The sequence below is a fragment of the Gorilla gorilla genome, chromosome 14 (genome assembly GCF_029281585.2).
Source record: "Gorilla gorilla gorilla isolate KB3781 chromosome 14, NHGRI_mGorGor1-v2.1_pri, whole genome shotgun sequence".
NCBI lineage: Eukaryota > Metazoa > Chordata > Mammalia > Primates > Hominidae > Gorilla > Gorilla gorilla.
In genome coordinates this window covers 47,443,532-47,465,594 of record NC_073238.2, presented here as the reverse complement: position 1 = coordinate 47,465,594, position 22,063 = coordinate 47,443,532, and the positions used below count along the sequence as shown (strand labels likewise).

Genomic DNA, 22,063 nt, shown 5'->3' with positions numbered 1-22,063 from the left:
CCCCTATGGACATCTCATTCTCCCAGATATTCTTTTTAAGCTTTTTGGTTACCATCTTGTTTGACTCAACTGTTATTACCATTTCAGGCAACTGCCATGTTGACTAATTACTACTGACTGTCTTTGACAAACACCCTGGGTATAAGCTAGTTTCAGTAATGATTTGAGTCAGGTTAAATAAAGACAAGCGCTGTGAACTGGGGGTTTTCAGGGAATTCCCAGACAGCTCAGATAATGACAATTCTTTGGTAATGGAGTTTTGGGGAAGCTCAAACATGTTCTTCCCTCTCCAGTGGATGCAAGGCTACTAGTTTTCACAGCTGCTCTGACGGTGATGCTGTTGATTTTCAAAGCTCCTGAAAAGCTGGGGAAAAGGGCATAGGAATAGGGTGGGTTTGAATGTCACAAAGCTCACTGTCCTTACATGTGTTTAACCATTTTTCTTAAATAGACACTTAGTGTTACTTAGTTTGTTGAAAGCCCATATCAATTTACAGCTTTCTTAAAAAGTTGATTTTGACAATATTTGCCAGTACTTTCGTTGATTTTATGAAGAAGTGGGGTTTTGGAGGTTTTTACTTAACCTTTTTCACTGATGTCACTCACTTGCATTATTTTTTATTCAGCTTTATTTAAATATAATTTATATTCCAAAAAATCACCAAAGCATACAATTTGATTAATTTTGTCAAATGTACAGTTATGTAACTATCACCACAATCATGACATAAAACTTTATTTTTTCAGCTACAGGGTCCTACTGTGTCACCCAGGCTGGAGTGCAGTGGCGTGGTCTCAGCTCACTGCAACCTTGACCTCCCAGGCTCAAGTGATCCTCTCACTTCAGCCTCCTGTGTAGCTAGGACTACAGGCACGTGCCACCATGCCCAGCTAATTTTTTTTTTTTTTTTCGAGATGGAGTTTCACTCTGTCACCCAGGCTGGAATACAATGGCGCAATCTCAGCTCGCTGCAACCTCCGCCTCCCGGGTTCAAGCAATTCTCCTGCCTCAGCCTCCTGAGTAGCTGGGATTACAGGCATGTGCCACCACGCCTGGCTAATTTTGTATTTTTAGTAGAAATGGGGTTTTACCATGTTGGTCAGGCTGGTCTTGAACTCCTGACCTCAGATGATCCACCTGCCTTCGCCTCCCAAAGTGCTGGGATTACAGGCGTAAGCCACCACACCTGGCTTAATTTATATATATATTTTTTTGTAGCGACAGGGCCTCTCCATGTTGCCCAGGCTGGTCTCAAACTCCTGGGCTCAAGCGATCTGCCCACCTTGGCCTCCCAAAGTTCTGGGATGACAGGCATGAGCCACCATGCCCAGCCGTGACACAGAACATTTTTGTGACCTCAAAAAGTCCCCCAGTGCCAGCATTTGGCAACCACTCATCTGTTTCCTGTCACTACAGTTTTGTCTTGCCTGAAATTTTTTTGATGAGTGGAATCCTGTAGTGTATGCTCTTTGTGTCTGGGTTCTTTTACTTAGCATAATGACTCTGAGATTCATGCATAGTGTTGTATGTATCAATAGTTAGTGCCTAGAATTGTTGAGTATTCCATTGTATGGATATACCACAATTTTTATATCCGTTTACCAGCTGATGGACATTTGGGCCATTTCTACTTTTTGGCTATCTTATGATTAAAGCTGCTATGAACATTCAAGTACAAATCTTTTTACAGCAAAAAAAAAAAATTATAAAAAATATAAATCTTTTTGTGGACATGTGATTTCTTTTATCTTGCATAAGTAGCTGAGCGTGGAATTGCTAGATCAAGTACTAAAAATATATCTAATTTTATAAGAGACTGCCAAACTGTTTTCCAAACAGACTGTACCCTTTGGAAGTTTCAGTAGTTCTGAATCCTTGCTAAAACTTAATGTTGTCAGCGTTTTTACTTTAGGTATTCTGTTGTGTAGTGGTGTCTCGTTATGATTTTAATTTGCATTTCTTTCGTGACTGATGATATTGAACATCTTTTCATGTCTTCTCTTAGAAGTATCTGTTTGAATATTCTGCCCATTTGAAAAATCAGGTTGTTTGACTTGTTACTGAGTTTAAGAATTCTTTAGGTGTTCTGTATATGAGTCCTTTATCAAATATATGTTTTGCAACTACTTTCTCCAAGTAGAGAAGCAATTTGTAAGGTACAGGCAAACATCTGAGTTTAGGGGCAATAAAAGGACCCAGAGCTACAAAGTCAAATCTACTTAGAGTCTTCAGCTTTAGAAAATAATAAATAAACTTCCTGCATGTGTCAGAAAGTATAAAGCATATTCGAGTCTGTGGTATATAGAAGATGATTCCTTTGATGTCTTGTGTGTATGTCATAGATCAAAAGCTTTTCCACAGAAAAGCAGAATGGAGTGTTTTGTTTGTGCTTCCAAACCCTAATGGAAGAACAAGTTCACTAGATAAGTTCATTTTATAAATAACAGGCAATCCTTCACTAAACAAACCTGTTACAGAGGCACCAAATGTGCAATATCAACCATTTTTTTTTCACTTCACACCCACTCTTAGGTAGACATGCTAACACACGTGGAACAGACCAAAGAGACAGGCTGAGATCCTGCCAAAGATGGTCTCAGATGAGATGATCAGCTTCCAACTCAGCATTGCCTGATATATCTGACACTAATGAATGTGTAGTCAGAGGGTACATTGGAGGTGGTTGAAAATGAGGAGAGTCATTAAATATATTTCAGTCAGTGAGCGACGTGAGAAAAAGTTGAGAAATAGAACTGGTTTCAGTGTAAAGTTTTAGAAGTGGTAGTGAAACCAATCAGGAGGCTGATGCCTGACTCTTGATAAACAACGATAGGAGACTGAATTAGGGCCAAAGAAGAGGCAAGACTTCGAAGACATCAGAGAGGTATAATTGACAGGATTTGGTGATCAACGAATGTAGACTGTGAAGGAGTAGAGCCTCAAGATGACATTATTTTCTAGTTTGAGTGGCCCATTGGTGATGCTCTTAGTCAAGACAAGACAGTACATAGGAGAAACAGGTTTTGAAGAGAATGCAAAATGTGACTCTGGCCTCAGATGAGATGCCTGGGCTGGAGACAGAGGAATGGGTATCATTCGAGTCTAATTTATGTTAAGATTCTTCAGTAAGGCCATGGAGAGTAAAAAAGGATGGACCTCAGTCTGAATTCTAACAAAAAAATTAATAGTTAAGGGGCAAGTACTGCTTGGTGGCAGGAAGGAGATAGTGTCCAGAGAGATGAGATAATTCATAATCTTGAATGTCAAGGATGAAAAGATGGGTACTAATTTGTGACTATTGCTATTAATAGGTCTTTGCTAAAAAGAAGCCATTGAATTCGATGGTTAGAAATTCATTGGTCAAAACTGGAAACAAGCTGGGCATGGTGGCTCATACCTGTAATCCCAGCACTTTGGGAGGCCGAGGTGGGTGGATCACGAGGTCAGGAGATCGAGACCATCCTGGCCAACATGGTGAAACCACATCTCTATTAAAAATACAAAAATTAGCCTGTGTGGTGGTGTGCACCTGTAGTCCCAGCTACTCAGGAGGCTGAGGCAGGAGAATTGCTTGAGCCTGGGAGGCAGAGTTTGCAGTGAGCCGAGATTGCGACACTGCACTCCAGCCTGGGCAACAGAGTGAGACTCCGTCTCAAAAAACAAACAAACAAACAAACAAAAGAAACGACTGGAAACAGCTCAAATGTCCATCAGCAAGAGAATAGGTAACCCAATTGTGTGTCTTCATACTCAGGAACTAAGCTGAATGATTATTGGTATACTCAACAACATGAGTCAATCTCACAAATGTTGTGTTGAATGAAAAAACAGTCACTCAAAAAATACATACTATATAATTCTACTTACACAATGACCAAGAAGAAGCAAAACTAATCTACGGATGATAGAAGTCAGAAAGAGGGGCTGGGCACAGTGGCTCATGCCTGTAATCCCAACGAAATGAAAGAAATGCTGGGTAACATCTTTGAGAGTCCAGCTGAGGGTGAAAATCAAAATGTATTTATTAGCACAGGCTGCCATGATGGAACACCATGACCAAGTGGCTTAAACAACAGAAATTTATTTTCTCACGGTTCTGGAGGCTGGAAAGTTCAAGATCAAGGTGCTGGCAGGGTTTAGCTCCTGGTAAGGGTCCTGTGACCTGTAGATGTCTGCCTTCTCACTGTGTCCTCACATGCAGAGAGAGAGAGGGAGCTCTCTGGTATCTCTTCTTACAAGTACACTAATCCTCTGGGATCAGAGCTCCTCCCTGGTGACCCCTTTACCCTTAATCACTTCTTTACTCCAAATCAATCACATTGGGCATTCACATATGTGAATGGAGGGCTTCAACGTATGTGTTTTGGAGCGACATAGTTAGCCTATAGCATGTATAATTCAGCACTGTGATGTGAGTTATTTTCCACCTATACACAACCACCTGAGATCAGGAGAGAAGATACACAGTTGTGTTGATCCATATTTGGAGGTTAACGGGATAGACTTGATGCAAGGTCAAGGTGGCAAACGACTGGAGGAGATAGTGAAAGTATGGCTAAAATGATCGGCCAGGGATTCCAAGAACAGTGGAAAGAGAAGCCAGAAAAGGGCTGGGTTTAGATTAGGGAAAAGGCAGGGATTGGTAGGCTTAGTGGTAGAGTCCTCTCAGGTCAGGAGGCTGGAGCACAAATGGGAACTACTATATAGCATACCTTCTGTGGGTGCAGTACTCTCTTGGGACATAATTGGTTGTTCCTGAAGTTTCAACTTTACTGGAAATAAAGGAGGATTATCAAACTGGAGAGATTTAAATTCATTAGTGAAAGTAATCATCACATTTTTCTTTCCTTTTAGACGACTAAATACGTTGAACAAGTGTGCCTCAATGAAACTTGATGTGAACTTCCAAAGGAAAAAGGTAGGTGCCCACACCTTAATAAGAATGTGGCTATGCCAGTGAATGCCAGGAGTTTGAGACCAATCTGAGCAACATAGTGAGACCCTTGTGTCTACAAAAAAAAATAATAATAATAAATTAGCTGGGCACAGTGGCTTGTGCCTGTAGTCCCAGCTATCGAGAGGCTGAGTTGGGGGCATTGCTTGAACCCAGAAGGTTGAGGCTGCAGTGAGCCATGATCATGCCACTGCACTTCAGCCTGGGTGACACAGTGACACCCTGTCTCCAAAAACAAAAAAGCAACATGAACCTAAGCAAAATTTTGAAATGCCTGACCATCCATGTGTATTCTCCATGTCCCATTTCATCATAACCACCTAAATAAGTCTATTATAAACTAAGACTGAAATCTATTTGTTTTACCATTTCATTTTGCTTTCTTTTTTTATTAGAGGGTTTGCATAAAGATGTAAAATATCTCGGTGCTTTATGGTGATCTTTCAGAAGTGTCCGTTGTAAATGTCAACCCCTTATTAGACTCAAATGCTTCACAGCAGTGAGTAGATTAAAAGTTCAGAAAGGATCTGGGGGTCCATGGCGAGTGACTTCTGGCTCATTTTTTCCAGTAGTGTTTTATTTCATGCATGTGTCAAGATGCCCCCACTATCAGGCAGATTCAGCTGATAATGTATGAGGGGGCCCAGGGACGGTGTGACAAGATCCTGAACTCTGACTCACCTTTCACCGTTCTCCCCACTGTGTACTTTTCTCTAGCCACAAGGAATTCGGTTCAGTCTGAAAAGTCACTAAGCTCCCTCCCCATCACAGGACTTGCCATGTGCTGCTTCCTCTTTATGGATAAGACTAGAGATTTGAGTTTTGAAATAAAGCTGTACTTTATTGAATATGTACTGTTTTCTAGGAACTAGATTATGTACTTACCACACATTATCTCATTTAATCCGCTGAGATGAGGCTTCTCTGTTTTCTCTATAAGGAAGGTAAATCTTGAACAGGCTAGGTCATTGCCCACGATCTTGCAGCTAGCGGCGGAGCAGGGTTTCTACCTCGGAGGTGTCTAATTCCAAAACCAAGGCTCCTAGCCAAAGTGTTGCACAGCCTTTCTTTTTCACTGAATTGATTCTTTTTAGGAAATTCAGAATTAGGGTCCTTAACTACTTTTTTCATTTAACATCTCCACTACGTAGCAACTCAAGCCTCCATATATTTTGAAGGATCAGAGAAAAAATCTTTGAATCAAAAGAAAGTGTTCTGGGCCAGTTGCGGTGGCTCACACCTGTAATCCCAGCACTTTGGGAGCCCAAGACAGTTGGATCATCTGAGGTCAGGAGTTAGAGACCAGCCTGACCCACATGGTGAAACCCGTCTCTACTAAAACTACGAAAATTAGCTGGGCATGGTGGCACACGCCTGTAGTCCCAGCTAATCAGGAGGCTGAGGCAGGAGAATCACTTGAACCCGGGAGGCGGAGGTTGCAGTGAGCTGAGACCGTGCCACTGCACTCCAGCCTGACAGAGACAGACTCCGCCTCAAAAAAAAAAAAAAAAAGAAAAAAAAAGAAAGTGTTTTTATCCTGGTCTACACAGAGGAATCATTAAAGCCAAAGGATTTTAAGTTACCCCTTAGTAACCTAATCTTTGAAAATAACTTTAATCTGAATTTCTGCTCTAAAATAACACCAAAAAAAAAAAAGATCAAATGAATTTTGGTGGACCTCACCTTAAAAACAATTTGGGATTTGAGCTGGGAACCAAAGCTTTAAGCTGAGGAGGTAAAACAGTGAAAAACAATATCCAGAGAAATATTAAAACATGAGCAGTTTGTCCAGGCCAAAGACAAATTAAAAATGTGGGAATAAACCTCCCAACAGCTGTCTGACTGAATAGACCCCTTGAGAAGCATACACACTATTTGAAGCATGAGGGTCAGATGTTGTTTTGATTGGAACACATGGTTCCTATTAAACTGAACACAGCCATGCCTGTGTGTCTAAAGTGTGCGTCCTCAAATGGCTGGTCTATACAGCTGCCTATACCGACCATTAGCTGCACTGCATCACAAAAGAAAATGCCAAAAAACTAATGACATGAGTTGTTTCCACACAGTGGAGTGATTGGATTTTTACCTTGTCACCAGCTTTTCAAAACCCACAGGCGAGATGGGCTTGAATAACATTTGTTTGGCTCTTTGTGCGTTACCTTCACAAAAGCTCCTCTGTAAATTGGTCACTTCAGTATTCTAACCTTAATGTAGTCTTTATATCGCATCTAGTGGCACACACCCTTAAAGCCCCTGCTTAGCTATAGGCCTCAGAATGCATGCAGTTGAATAAAATATTGCTTTTCACATTGTAAATTGGAGAGTCATGGCCTGAATTTTCAAATAAATAATGCTGACATGTGGTCTCCACCTACTTATGAATCTCAATAATGACCAGAATCCATGGCCAGATTGAAGCAACCACTTAGGAGACACTGTTGTGACACCCGTTTCTGTGATCTTCCTCTTACACAAGCCAAAGACTTTATTTAATCCTTTATTTTACTATGAAAAAATAGAAAAAAAAAATGAATAGGAGCTAAGACTAGGCCAAATGATCACAAATAGAAAAGGAGACTTGAGAATCGAGCACCCCGTGAAAAGCTTCAGCCAACTTCAGTATTTATTTATTTGGAAGAAAAATAAGGCAGCGGGATTTCCTCTAGGTATGTCCCCATGTTAAGCCATCCAAGAAATAGAAATAGAATCCCCACCTCCAATCTGCAGAGTCCCAGACTCATTTAATTCTGCAGAAAGTCATCCCCGAGTAGCTAAACTGTCTGGGGTCATAATCTTTGTGCCTTGGGACTGCCGGACCTATGAAAGGGTTGCAGGTGCTGGCTCAGCAGTTTGTAGGGATAGCAAAAGCTGACACAGGGCTTCCTCCCCGCCAGGCATTATTCCTTGTCCTTAACTCCATGTCACAGTTGCAGAAATTGAAGGGCTTGGCACTTGCCCAAAGCCACACAGAAATAGCAGAGGCAGGACTTGAATCTGGGAAATCTGGCACTGGACTGCTCCTCCTCACCTTTCAGAGATATTCAGAGACAAACTGGAGTCTGGGTGAGCCTCTAGCCCTTGGCCTGAGACCTGCAAGGGTCTCATGTTTCCTCAGCAATACATTCAATTCACTGTGTATATTGTTTTTATAAGAGGCATGGTTCTTGCCATCTGTACTAAAGTCCACAATTTATTTATTGTCTTCATGGCAATTGTGTTTAATCCTGTAGATTTTGGTGGGCTGACACAAGGAAGAATGTGAAAAGTCCACAAGTAGGTGATGATGATGATGATGAAGGCTTTTTCATGCCTGGTTAGCCATACACCTTTCTTATACATGAAATGCCACTTCCAAAGCACTGGGAGAAATGACAACACCCCTACCCTCCCACAATACAGTTTCTGACTGTTTTGCAGAAGAGAAAAGGGACCCTTTAAGGATTCGAGATGACCTTCCCTGCCTCTGTAAGAGTCAGGTGGAGGAGTATTCTCGAGCTTAGCTGCACACCTCACTGGAAGACTAACAACCCAGCCAAGAGCATTTCAGGAGACAGGACACCAGCACTTCTGCCGCCTGCGGCTCGGGCTGTCCACTCCCGCGGCATTCCCAGCGGCCCATTCCTGCTTCCAAACAGGCAGGCCCGGCCACGTAGCTCCAGTTAACGTCTAAATTTCTATGTGACTATGGATGCGTTGCCTTTTGCAGCTGTGGATTCGTGTGGGTTCCTGTTTCCAGTGTAAAGATATGGCCAAATTCCATCTTTTAAAAAAAGCCCTTCTTTATGGAATGTCTGGTTGGCATCTGTCTCTGAGGAATATATAATTTCAGTGAAGAATGTTCTCATTTTTAGAAAAAAAAAAAAAAAGCCAAACAGCGGAGACTCATCTAAATTAAAAACACCAAGGCACACACAAAGTAGCTTTTCTCGGGAAAATGTTTCTTCCTCATTATTACCTACAAAATTCGCGCTTGCTCCATAATGACATTGAAATCCCCTGATTAAAGTGTTTATGTGATTCAGCTTCTATTCAAAGTAAAAAGCCAGAGACTGAAGACTCCAATTAGGCTGTTTATTAAATGAGGAAAGAGAAGGACACATATCCACATGGGACTCTTACCTTTCCTCTTACCTAGGAATATGTCTCAAGAGAGAAAGAGCAGCTTCCAAAGAAGGTTCTGGTTGAAGTTATAATTTTAATAAGGCTCTCTGAAATAATGACCAAAGGTGGAAAGCAACACAGAAACCATGACTAATTGCCACCTTGCAGCCAGCACCTCCTGGCCTGGATGCCGTCGGCATTTCAGAGGCACTGCAGCTGTTGACAAGGGGCCTGGCCCCCACCCCACCCCTACTTCCCACTCTCTTGCACACCCCCGCATCTCCCACCAAATGAGACACCTCCTGGCAACTCCAAAGAGCAGTCAGATGAGAGAAAGTCCATCATTCGCTTGGCTGGAGAGTATTAACAGCCTTGAACTGCAAATAATTACATGCGAATGTCCTAAAACTGTAGGGTATTTGAGTTGGAAGGATCTTTGGTCTTATTTTCCAACCTCCCACTCACTCACTGCAGGATTTGCTTCTTAGAGCATCCCTCTTCCTCACAATTTGCTGAGCCACTGTTTATTATAAGCTTCTCAACATGACGAGCTCTTCACATGGCAAGGCAATTTATTTTATTCTACAGACTAGAAAGGCCTTCCATATGATAAGCTAGGAGCTGATTCCTTCTAAACTGCCCCACCTGATCCTAGCTTTTTTCCCTGGTGAAGCACAGAATATGGATTTCCCCATTCACTCAGAAGCCCTTTAGCTCTGTCCTCCAGAACAGGGAATCAGCACACTGCTGCTCCTGCTTTCATAAATAAAGTTTTATTGGATCAGTAAGTACGCCCATTCATTTCACAACAATGGCAGAGCTGAGTAGGTGAGAGAGAGACCTTATGGTGCATACACCTAAAATTTTTATGATACGGCCCCATACAGAAAACGCTTGCAGACCTTTGCTCAATCTAGAACAGTTTCTCAACTGTCAGTGGTGAGTGACTGGTTTTCTTATTTTATTTTTTTCCAGTCTGCCACAGACTAAGATACTTTTGTAAAATTCAATACAAATGAATTATTAGAAATATTAATTTTAACAAATTATAGAAAATACAAGGCTTAATGTTTTATTGTTAGGCTCAACTGACACAAAGGTGAGTACTGATAAATATAATCAAAACAAATATAACAGGAAAAAATGATGCAGGATTTTTCTCAACCCCACTTTGTCAGCCGGAAACTTCTGTGCCTGGCAGGGGCCCCTGCTTCTTTGTTCCTGTCACCCTGCTCTGCAGCCTGTGGCTCCCTGGCTAACCCAGCCCTGCTGCTGCTTCTTGGCGCCAGCAAAAGGAGGGCTGCAGCTTATAACCCCTTTTGACCCCACTGTTCAGTAGGTCCCAGGTTCTTGTCCCGCATCAAAGAAGAATGAGGTTACACTGACAATTAAAGGGTGAGGAGGGTGGAGAAGAATTTTTGTTGAGCGACACAGCAGCTCTCAGTGGAGAGGGGATGCAAGGGTGGTCCCGAAGTCGGGTGGTTTTCTCCCCTAGTGTGGCTGGGTCTGGGCTTTTGTAGGCTCAGAATGGGGGAGTGCCTGCTGATTGGTTTATGAGTGTGCAAAAAAGCTAAAAGAAAGACACCAATCAAAGGTGGGCATGACAGTGTAAAAAACCAATTAGGGAAAGGTAGGTATATGTAAAATAGAGGAAGGGTGAGGATCAATCAGAGGAAAGCATGCCAAATGGGAAGAGAGGTTCTCAATCCAGTCTGTGGATTTGCAGCTTGACTTTCAGCCTTCAAACTGTCTTTGGCTTGAGGGTGGGGTTTCACCAGGAAGCTGCCCCTATTTGCCTAGGCATTTGACTGCCTCCTGCTGCTATCAATAGAAAAGAATTACAAAAACTGTTCAGATTTTTATTGAAAGTGTGCGTATATGTGATTAATACAAAGAATCACAATTGTGCTCATACCATTTTTGTTGTTCATCTGTCATAACTGAACAAAAAGTTTACTTTAAAAGAGAAATCCCTCCAATTAAATGCCCATATGCACACTTTGAACAAACACTTTGACTGCAAATGTATAAGATATATATAATTTTTTTTTTTGAGGTAGAGTCTCACTCCATCACCCAGGCTACAGTGCAGTGGCGCAATCTCAGCTCACTGCAACCTCTGCCTCTGGGGTTCAAGCGATCTCCTGCCTCAGCCTCCCGAGTAGCTGTGACTACAGGCATGCACCACCATACCAGGCTAATTTCTGTATTTTTAGTAGTGACGGGTTTCACCATGTTGGTCAGGCTGGTCTCAAACTTCTGATCTCAGGTGATCTGTTCGCCTCGGCCTTCCAAAGTGCTGGGATTACAGGCGTGAGCCACTATGCCTGGCCATAAGATTTTTAATGTGACAACAAGTTTCTTCTTTGTTATCTAAGTTAAGTGGGATTGATAACAAAGTTACTCATGGGTAATAATGTATATCTAAAATTCTTTTGTTTGAGTACCAGTCATCGTAGGGAAACCAGTGAAGAAAGGTTTTTTAAGGCAAGTTAAAAGTTTAGGGTATTCCTTTTCACTTGCCACTTTAGGGTATTCCATTCACCTTTTATTCAAAATGAGGTAAGTGATGCTATATTTCCAAAATTCATCTTCAGTTCTTCATCTCTAGCCAATTCTTATAATTATAAAGTTATAAATGTAAATTACCTGTGAAACAGTGGATTCTGTACATTATACACTTTGGGTTATGGTAAGCAAACTAACCTTGAATTGGCACTTGTTGTAAATCAGATTGACCACACAGCAGTACCATGCAGCTGTCACTCATAGGACTCACCGTTTGAATTTGACTACACCCAGACTGGTCTTTACCCTGTTCAGTAAGACAAATCCACTGATTGTGAGCTCAGATAGCACAGACTTTTCAAATGGTGACAAATGGTTTTAATTCTTACTCTCAATTTCTGTATCTACCTCATTAAAGAGCAAGTTTGGGGACTGGCAGCCCCCTGACCACACTCTGAGTAGCACTGTCTAGAGTTCCTCATTTCTAAATCAAGCTATTAGTTCTTTCAATTGTCCACCCCAGGAGGCTGTGGTTCTTAGATCCTTGGACATTCTGATTACTCTTCTCTAGAAATGTACCCCTTAAAATGTGGAGCACTTAGAAAGAACCCATTGTTCCTGATATATGTGACCAGTGCAGAATGCAATGGGCACTGACCTTTTGAGTCTTGGGATCTATGCTCTGGTCATGCATCCTAAGGTTGGTGTCTTTGTTCAGTAGCCATATTACATGGTTAAGTCACATTAAGCTTACATCTGCCAGAACTCTCAAGTCTATTAATAGCAGGAGGGGCTGTTGAACTATGTTCGTTTTATCCTGCACATCCTGTAGTTGATTTTTGAAGTTAGAGTCATTATATTTTACTTTTATGAAATTTTATCTTATTAACAGGTCATCCTTCACTTCTGTTAAGCTCTACACACTTCTCAATATTGCTATTCTCTAACAACAATAACTAGTTTCATCTACCACTTTAGGGTTTATATGGTATTTTCACATATAGTCCCATTTGGTTCTGTTGATAAATCATGCTAGACATGTGTTATCATTGTTTTCATTTTCTAACTCAGAAAACTGAGTCTCAAAGAACCCTTAGCAAATAGCCTAATACCATCTTTATAGTTTAAAAACAGGACTTCCGGCCCATTCAAGTTACTCTTAAAATGATCATAACCTTGAGACATGCTTCCTTCAGTTATTTACAGTCTTTTAGTCACACGCTTTAGAGGAGTTACTCAACCAGTTACTAACAAAACTCTCTGTAGCAAGCTTGTCCAACCCATGGCTCACGGGCTATATGTGGCCCAGGACAGCTTTGGATGTGCCCCAACACAAATTCATAAACTTTCTTAAAACATTATGAGGTTTTTTGGCCATATTTTAAAGCTCATCAGCTATCATTAGTGTTAGTGTGTTTTATGTGTGGCCCAAGACAATTCTTCTTCTTCCAATATGGCCCAAGGAAGCCAAAACATTGGACCCCGTTGTGTAGCATCTAGCTAGTGAGCCATATTGTCCACAACGTGGGAACCTATTTTCAGTCGTGCTGCTGAAATTCTGATGTTCCATGTCCCTGGTACGTCCATGGTTTCTGAGACAGGAGAATAAAGTTAGTTTGATGTATCCTTTTCTTTATAAACACATCTGACTCCTAGAGATTTCCATTTTACATTTCTAAATAATCACAAACTATTCATTGTCAACCTCAAAAAATTATCAAACAGATGAAATCTGATAATCTCTTTTAAACAATCAGTACACTTCCATAAATACCACTGGAGAGTCTGAAATGTGCCTGATGCTCTGCTGGGTCCCAAGTGAGTAAAAAAACCTTAAACTCTACTGCAATGTGTTTTTCATACTGCAGATCATGGCCCCTTGGTAGGTTGTCAAGTGAATTTGGTGGATCACAAACAACATTTAAAAAAATAAAATAGGCTAAACTAGATTAAAAAGTATCAGAATACAAACAAACAAGGATAATTACTTAAGCATAACTTTTTTTTTTTTGCTTTGGTATAGTCTGTATGCATGCCCTGAGTTGTGATGGAAAATACATTTTTTGTTGTGTGTCACTATCAAATAGTTTGAAATATCCATCATTAGTGGAAGAAACAGACACAACCATTTCAATACCCTTTGGAACATACCATGATCATTGTAGGCACAGGGTGCCAAAGAAGACTGGTTGTTTCTATTCTCTGTTGCATTTTGCTTTCTGTTGCTTTGGTTTTTGTCTGTTTGCTTTGGTTCAAACAACCTAAATACTGCAAAATTTCCCTGAGCTGTTTTCCTTTTTTCCCAGGAGTTAGCCACTTTTTCACATGCCTTAGTTGGGCTGTAAATATCTTCCTGTTGGCCAAAGTGAGTATAATAAGCTCTTAGAGACCAGCAAACAGGGCCAGGCTTTCCCTTCCCAGGCCACAGTGCCCAGCTTGGCATGTGTTCTTAACCTAAATAAAGGAGTCCCTATCCAACTAGTATGTGGTGTGCTGGCATCATAACCAGGTTTGAGAGAGGTAGTTGGGGCCAACACTAAATGTTGTAGTTTCTGTTTTAAAATATCTATATTTTCTTTAAAGTCATATCCTTTTTTTTTTGGCTTCTCAAAAACTGTCTGCTAAAAGGGCTTTTTCATAGTCCTTATTTAATATCAACTTCTCACTAGCTTCCTAAAATGCAATACAAAAATCCAATAAGTTCAGCGTTCAGCCTATCATGGCACCTTGTGTATAAATGACCCCCATATGTCAGTTTTCATTATATCAATCAGAGGAAAAGAGGGAGTAGAAAGTACTAGTAGGAAAGTATATTTTGAGTCATCATTCTGGAGTCTTGCCCTTTTTCCACTTGTACAATTACAACTTTCTAAACTCTTTCATCAGAGCTTTATACAACTTTTTTAAAACTCAGACTCATTTTTCACTGTGATCTCAAGCTGTAGGATTCTTTTTTGTTTCTTTTTGTTTCCTTTTTTTAAGAGACAGGGTCTTGATATGTTGCCCAGGCTGGACTCAAACTCCTAGACTCAAAAGACCCTTCCACCTCAGACTCCCAAGTAGCTGAGATTACAGGCGTGAGCCACTGTATTAGTCCATTTTTCACGCTGCTGATAAAGACATACCTGAGACTGGGTTATTTATAAGTAAAAAGAGGTTTAATGGACTCACAGTTTCATGTAAGCAGACCTCACAATCATGGTGGAAGGCAAAAGGTACATCTTACATGGCGGCAGACAAGAGAGAATGAGAGCCAAGCAAAAGGGGTTTCCCCTTATAAAACCATCAGCTCTCATGAGACTTATTCACTACCACAAGAACAGTATGGGGGAACCACGCCCACGATTCAATTATCTCCCACCAGGTCCCTCCCATAACACATCAAAACATGGGAATTATGGGAGCTACAATATTCAAGATTAGATTTTGGTGGGAACACAACCAAACCATATCAGCCACCGCACCTGACTTCTAAGCCATAGAATTCTTTTCTGTACCTTGGCTTTGTACTTGCTTTCACTTTAAACTTGAATGTTCAAGTTTGTCATTTAGTCAAACCTACACGGAAACTAGATTTTGAAGGAATAAACAAGAATAGGAGGATCCCCACAATGGTTAACTGTGCATCTGCTTAGGTTTCCTTAAAAACAACACACTGCAAGGTTAAAGGGAGTTAAAGTGGACGCTAGATACATAAAAAGATTAGTAGGCAATTGAACAAACATTGAAAGATACAAATAAGCAAATACCTCTCAGTGAGGGACTGCTGAATGCACTACCTTCTTTATTCTCTTTAGCAAACCTATGAGGCAAGACCCGCTTCAATCTTAAAGTGGCAGAAACTTACTTTAGAGAGGGTAAGTAGACTGTGGACAGTCACCTAGCTCTTAACTGGTGTCACTGACACTTGGAACCAGGTCTTAAAACTGAACACCCAAGTAGAGTAAAATAAATTTAATTCAATTCACAAAAAATAAGCAATTATTATGTCCTTGGCATTGGACAGGCTATACATATGAATAAATATGTTTATATGAATAATGAAACAGAGAAACACAGGTCCTGCTCTTTTTTATTTTTTTGAGATAGTGTCTCACTTTGTCGCTGCGGCTGGGGTGCAGTGGTGCCATCACGGCTCACTGTAGCAGGCCCGGCTCTTGATGACTTTACCTGTAACAACTGAGAGGGGAGGCTCTCAAGCAGAAGGCTTCTAAGCTGAAAAAAAAAATCATATGATTCGATTTGGACTACACTGTGGAAAGCTATTTAGATGGGGAAGATGCTGGAGACAGGGTTTCTCCCACATTTTTACTGTAACAGATCCAGAGAGAGGTGGCAAGGCCTACACTAAGAGAATGAGAGTGAAATTACGAATGAGGGAACAGATTTGAAAATCAGTTCAGAATTAGGTCTTGGTGATGTGCTTGGTGAGGATGAAGCAGGATCCAATGATTCAGTTTATTTCAGAAGGAAATGCTATGCTCTAGGTCAAGGTCTGCGCTGGGCCCAAGGCTATGCAAAGCTAAACCAGGCCATCTCTGGCCTCAGGAAATGCAGATGCTCCCCTCTCAAGGGCTGCAAATTCAGGCAGAAACCAGACACCTAGAGTCAATGTGTGAGGCGCAGGGTGTAAGACAGTGCCAAGCCGCGGGGACCCACTGCAGCCACACAGAGGTGTGCATCCTGCCAACGGCATTCTGACTCAGAGTTGATTCCACAGAAAAAGACGCTCAAGCAGAGTAGCCGGATTGGATCACAAATAGCGATCTCCAGAATGGCTCCCTCATCTCTACTTAAAGAAATTCAGTGGTTCATTTTGCTGTTACCTTATCCAGGGAATACACGATAAGAATCAAGTGCAGGGGACTAAAATAAGGAGTGTTAGCTTTGAGATATACTGAAGCTGAGATTCAGATGGGGCAAGCTGGAAATATGGTCCCCGGGGCTCAGTGAAGAGGTTTCTGGAAAGAAGTAAGTGCCTTTTATGGCAGAGTTGAGTTCCTTTGTGAAAAAGAAGACTGCAGGTGCTTTATATTTAGACCGTCTAGTCTGATGTAATTATACCCTCTTTATAATCAGTCAGGGAAAGCTTCTTAGAGAGGAAGGAAGGAAACATTCAAAACCTCTTTGAAAATGGGAAGGAAGAAAGCTTGGCAAGTTGAGAAGAGTCCTCTGGCCACTGGGAGGAAGAGTATGTACAAGACAGTGCAAGTGGTAGAAGGACAGCTTAGAGGTGCCCAAGAAGCTCACACCTGTGCATGGGAGGACAGAGGGGAGGGAGGTGGAGGACCACACAGGGCTGCCCTCAGAGCACCCAGAGTTCCTGCCTCAGCCACGCTATCTGCTAATGAGCATTTTCCTTGGTGCTCTGCAGGGTGACGACTCCGATGAGGAAGATCTTTGTATCAGCAACAAATGGACTTTCCAAAGAACCAGTCGCAGGTGGTCTCGTGTGGACGACCTCTACACGCTGCTCCCTCGAGGAGACAGAAATGGGTCACCGGGAGGCACGGGGATGAGGAACACGACCAGCAGTGAGAGCGTCCTCACAGACCTGAGCGAGCCTGAGGTCTGCTCCATTCACAGCGAAAGCAGTGGAGGCAGCGACAGTCGCAGCCAGCCGGGCCAGTGCTGTACAGACAACCCGGTCATGCTGGATGCCCCAGTCGTCAGCAGCAGCCTCTCGCAGCCCCCAAGGGATGTCCTCAACCACCCCTTCCACCCCAAGAATGAGAAGCCCACGAGGGCTAGGGCCAAATCATTTTTGAAACGCATGGAAACACTCCGAGGGAAGGGAGCCCACGGGAGGCATAAGGGGTCAGGGCGGACAGGTGGCCTGGTGATCAGCGGGCCCATGTTGCGGCAGGAGCCAGAGTCCTTTAAGGCTATGCAGTGCATCCAAATACCAAATGGAGATCTCCAGAATTCGCCGCCACCTGCCTGCAGAAAAGGGCTCCCATGCTCTGGCAAGTCGAGTGGCGAGAGCAGCCCATCGGAGCACAGCAGCAGCGGGGTGAGCACGCCCTGCCTGAAGGAACGCAAGTGCCACGAGGCCAACAAGCGCGGGGGCATGTACTTGGAGGACCTAGATGTGCTGGCGGGGACAGCACTGCCGGATGCAGGGGACCAAAGCCGTATGCATGAGTTTCACTCCCAAGAGAATTTGGTGGTGCATATTCCCAAGGATCACAAACCAGGAACATTCCCCAAGGCACTTTCTATTGAAAGCCTCTCTCCCACAGATAGTAGCAATGGGGTTAACTGGAGGACCGGTAGCATCTCCCTGGGCAGAGAGCAGGTCCCTGGTGCCAGGGAGCCCCGGCTCATGGCGTCCTGCCACAGAGCCAGCCGAGTCAGTATCTATGACAATGTCCCTGGCTCCCATCTGTATGCCAGCACAGGAGATCTTTTGGACTTGGAGAAAGATGACCTTTTCCCTCACTTGGATGACATTCTGCAGCATGTCAATGGGCTCCAAGAGGTAGTCGATGACTGGTCCAAAGATGTCTTGCCTGAACTGCAAACTCATGATACGTTGGTTGGGGAACCTGGCTTATCCCCCTTTCCATCTCCTAATCAGATCACCTTAGATTTTGAAGGTAACTCTGTCTCAGAAGGTCGGACGACACCCAGTGATGTGGAAAGAGATGTAACATCTCTTAATGAATCTGAGCTTCCTGGGGTCAGAGACAGGAGGGATTCTGGTGTAGGGGCCTCTCTGACCAGGCCAAACAGGTAGGTGGCATGCATTTGTGAAATGATTTTTCATCCATTTCGTAGTAATTGTGTTCTGTTTATTTCTTTAGCAAACGTACACAGAGTACTTACTAAATGCCTGACTCTGTTCTAAGTGATGTATGTGATTAGGAATTATTTGAACAGAAGTATGACTTCTGTACAGGTATCATGGTGATTGAATCCATGTTAACTCATATTTATTTGTGCTTATCCTTTATTTTGATCCTAGTTTTATCCAAAAATATTTTGAGCTTCTTATGTGCAAAGCGTTATACTGGGCACCATAGGCAGGGAATCCTGGATAACCAATACCCAGTTCCTAGGCACCGACTCTTCCCCTGACCTTCCTGTGATGCATTCATCAAAATGTCTCTTCCCCAAATTTTACACTTTTTTTGCTCCTATAAGAAATTTCTGAGGCCTAAGATGTGTACTCTGCAAGTTTGTTTTTGCTTTAAAGTGCCAATTACAAAGTACTTAAAAGCTGACCTACAAAGACCGTTTCAGAAGCACCATAGAAAAATGGCCCTGTGCTGCTGGGTTTCTGGTTGAGGCAAGGGTGTGTCTTGGGGTTCAGTGATGTGTCACCTCTGTACCTCTCATCTTCAGGCTCCATCTCAATACTGAGCAAGATATAGAGTGTAGACACATGGAAGACAATGAGAAAATTTTCTACAGCCCTAGACATTTGACAGCTCTCTCTCTCTCTCTCTCTCTCTGTTTCTTGCTCCCTGTCTGTATCTCTCTCTCTTTCTCTCTTTGTCTTTATCGCTCTACCTCTGTCTGTCCTCTGTCTATATTGCTCTATCTCTGTCTTCCCTCTGTCTGTCTCTCTGTCTCTTGCTCTGTCTCTGTCTATATCTTTCTATCTCTGTCTGTCTCTCCATCCTCTGCCTCTGTATCTCTTTTTGTCTCATCTCTCCATCTCTCCATCTACATCTGTCTCTCTCTTTTCTATCTCTCTGTCTGCTCTCTCTGCTTCTGTCTATATCTCCCTGTCTCTGTCTCTTTCCTCTCTTTCCGTTTCTCTCTCTCCCTCTGTTTCTCTCTCTCTCTCTCTCTCTCTCACACACACACACACTCACTCACACACACACTGTCTCAGCTGCTCTCAACACTTTGGGAACAAATTTGGAATAAACAAACATAATATTTCCTCTATCACTTATTTAAACCCCCTAATAAAATGGATAATAAGACTTTTTCCAGATTCATCTGACTTGGAAAAATCATGTCCTATGTTTGTTCTGCACACTTGTGTCTTCTGTTCCATTTGCTTTGCGATTTTCTTTGCTGGGATGCTATCTTGATTAGCTGCGTGTACCTTGGTGATGTCCCATGTTTCCCACTACCAAGTCCACTTTGTGACTGGCTTCTCTGATGGTCTCTCTGGTAAAGGCGACTCCGATGGAACAGTTTCCAGCTGTCGCACCAGCCCCGGCCGGCCCCAGCATCGCCCCACATCAGCAGCCAGACGGCCAGCCAGCTGAGCCTGCTCCAGCGCTTCTCACTGCTCCGCCTCACGGCCATCATGGAGAAGTACTCCATGTCCAACAAGCACGGCTGGACATGGTGCGTAGCACATTCACCTAGGAGGGGATCCTTGGCTCTAGAGCTAAGTGTGTGATTGCAGAAGCTTCCATGTTTACTTTGTGATATCTGAAAAACTCATTCATTGCCTTCACTGATGATCTCCTGGACATAAGGCATGAGCTCTGCCGTAGCCTCGATGCAATGGACCCTACAGGAAACATTGCTGTATTTGTAGTTCTCAGTTAGTTTCCAGGGAAGGCAGTCAGGCTCCAAGAAAGGAAAAAGAGACAAGTAAAGGATGATTAATTGTGAACAGAGGAAATAAAAATAAACTTGCCATAAAATAATCCTGGCAGTTTGCACAGAAACAGCTGTCACTTGTACCTTCTGGCCTGATGCAAAGCTTACCACTTAGAGCATTGATTCATTCAAAGAGCATTTAATTCTTCAAATGCATTTCTGCTTTTATTTCATTGGCAAATAAAAACAAGAATATGCAGTAAACCTTGTAATAAGGAATTGACAGAAGCATATGTTAGAACTTGAATGTGGACCTATTGCAGATGATTTTGTGGATTTGAAAAAATACCAAATGTGTCAGTAATTGTTCCATGTTTTATATTATACATATTTAAAAAATCAATGGTGCTTTTATAAAATATTTTAGAAGGTTGTAAATTCATGGTCAAATCAATATATGCTTGTGTATTAAAATGTCCTTTGAAAACTACAACTGGCTCTAGAAAAGTAAGATAGAGCCAAGAAATATTGTTCTTCTTTTCTCCCTTCCTTTTCCTCCAACCCCAGCCAGATTTCTTCTTCCTCTTGTAATTTTTAATTTGTTTTGTTTTGTTGGGGACTTTTAAGTGTTCAGCACTTGAGAAATAAGTCTATCACAGTTAAATTGGAAAGTTGTCCACTTGACCTGAAAACAGAGCTACAAATACATTCTGGTAACGTGACTCATGCTGTTTAGTAGCTAGAGATAGCAAGCAGGCAAGGGCCACACAGAGCACAGCAGTGTCCTGTGATTAATGCAGAGAGAATGTTGAATTCACCCCGCATCTGTTGGGTATTCCAACAAAAGCTTGGCTTCCCTCTTGTTTGCTTCCAGAGCCTCTCCCCACAGTGTGACCCCGGAGGCTTGCATGACCTGGTTTCTGTAAATTCTAGGTCAGTTCCAAAGTTCATGAAGAGGATGAAAGTTCCCGACTACAAAGACAAGGCTGTCTTTGGCGTTCCTCTCATAGTCCACGTCCAAAGAACGGGACAGCCCCTGCCTCAAAGTATTCAGCAAGCACTGAGATATCTACGCAGCAACTGCCTCGATCAGGTAGGGCTGTAACCCCCCCCACTGCTGCCCCACCACCCCCAACCATGGGATTGGATTGATGGGATGTCAGACTGAGTCAGATCTGCCCAATATCAGGCAAGACGTGCCTCACTAAAAATAAAAGGCATTGTGACCTTTATGTAGCAATATTTAATTTGAACAAGACATGTCCTATTTGAGGATGTTTCCTCATTGGCAACTTAAATGATGACCTGGAGTGACTGGGGAAAGTTGACGTTAATAGATTGTTCCTGTGATGTCTAATTTGCAATCCCTAAAAACTAGAGTTAAGCTATGTACTGTACTGCATTTCCTTTGTAACTATTATTTCAGTGCCACCATTGATTTCACACTGTTCTTTTATCCCTATTATTTTTGAAAAAGAATTAGGTTTTTCACGCCTCCTTTTATTAATTCTTTTTTTTTTTCCTTTGAAGCAGCATCATGACCAGGAAAACTTAAACCAAAGACAGATTTATTTACATCTTTTAAAAATGTGCAAGTAAAATATGAACAAAAGTATCAGCTAAGTCAAATATCCCCTCATTTTATAGAGTTGATTCAACGCTGAAGCTAAACAAAATATTCAGAGATTTTCTGCCTCCGAGACTTTTGGGGCCTACCATAATGGTGGACTGTGATTAAATCCAGAGTGCTGTCCGTCCTGTACTTTACAAAACAAAGGCTTTGCTCCTCCAACTTAACACCCATTAGCTTCTTAGATATTCTGTCCAAAATAAAAGTTGTGTTCTTAATTGATAAATTGCAGCCCTGAATAGTGGGTATATTTCCAGGCAGCTATTCTGTAATAGTCTCTGTTCATCATACTTTTTGATGCCATGCAGAGAATCTGTACCAACCTAAGATTATTTGTACTTTTTATTGATTTACC

General features: G+C 42.2%; 1 protein-coding gene across 7 annotated transcripts in view; it reads left to right on the top strand.

Annotated features, from left to right (window-relative positions):
- Positions 1-22,063, top strand: part of STARD13 (StAR related lipid transfer domain containing 13) — a 572,996-nt gene that overhangs the window by 528,915 nt on the left and 22,018 nt on the right. For all 7 annotated transcript variants that reach the window (XM_055360572.2, XM_063697258.1, XM_055360571.2 and 4 more), the window contains 4 exons: positions 4,856-4,919; positions 16,942-18,302; positions 19,704-19,877; positions 21,012-21,171. In XM_055360572.2, the coding sequence (XP_055216547.1) occupies positions 4,856-4,919; positions 16,942-18,302; positions 19,704-19,877; positions 21,012-21,171 (1,759 nt within the window). The remainder of the gene's footprint in view (positions 1-4,855; positions 4,920-16,941; positions 18,303-19,703; positions 19,878-21,011; positions 21,172-22,063) is intronic.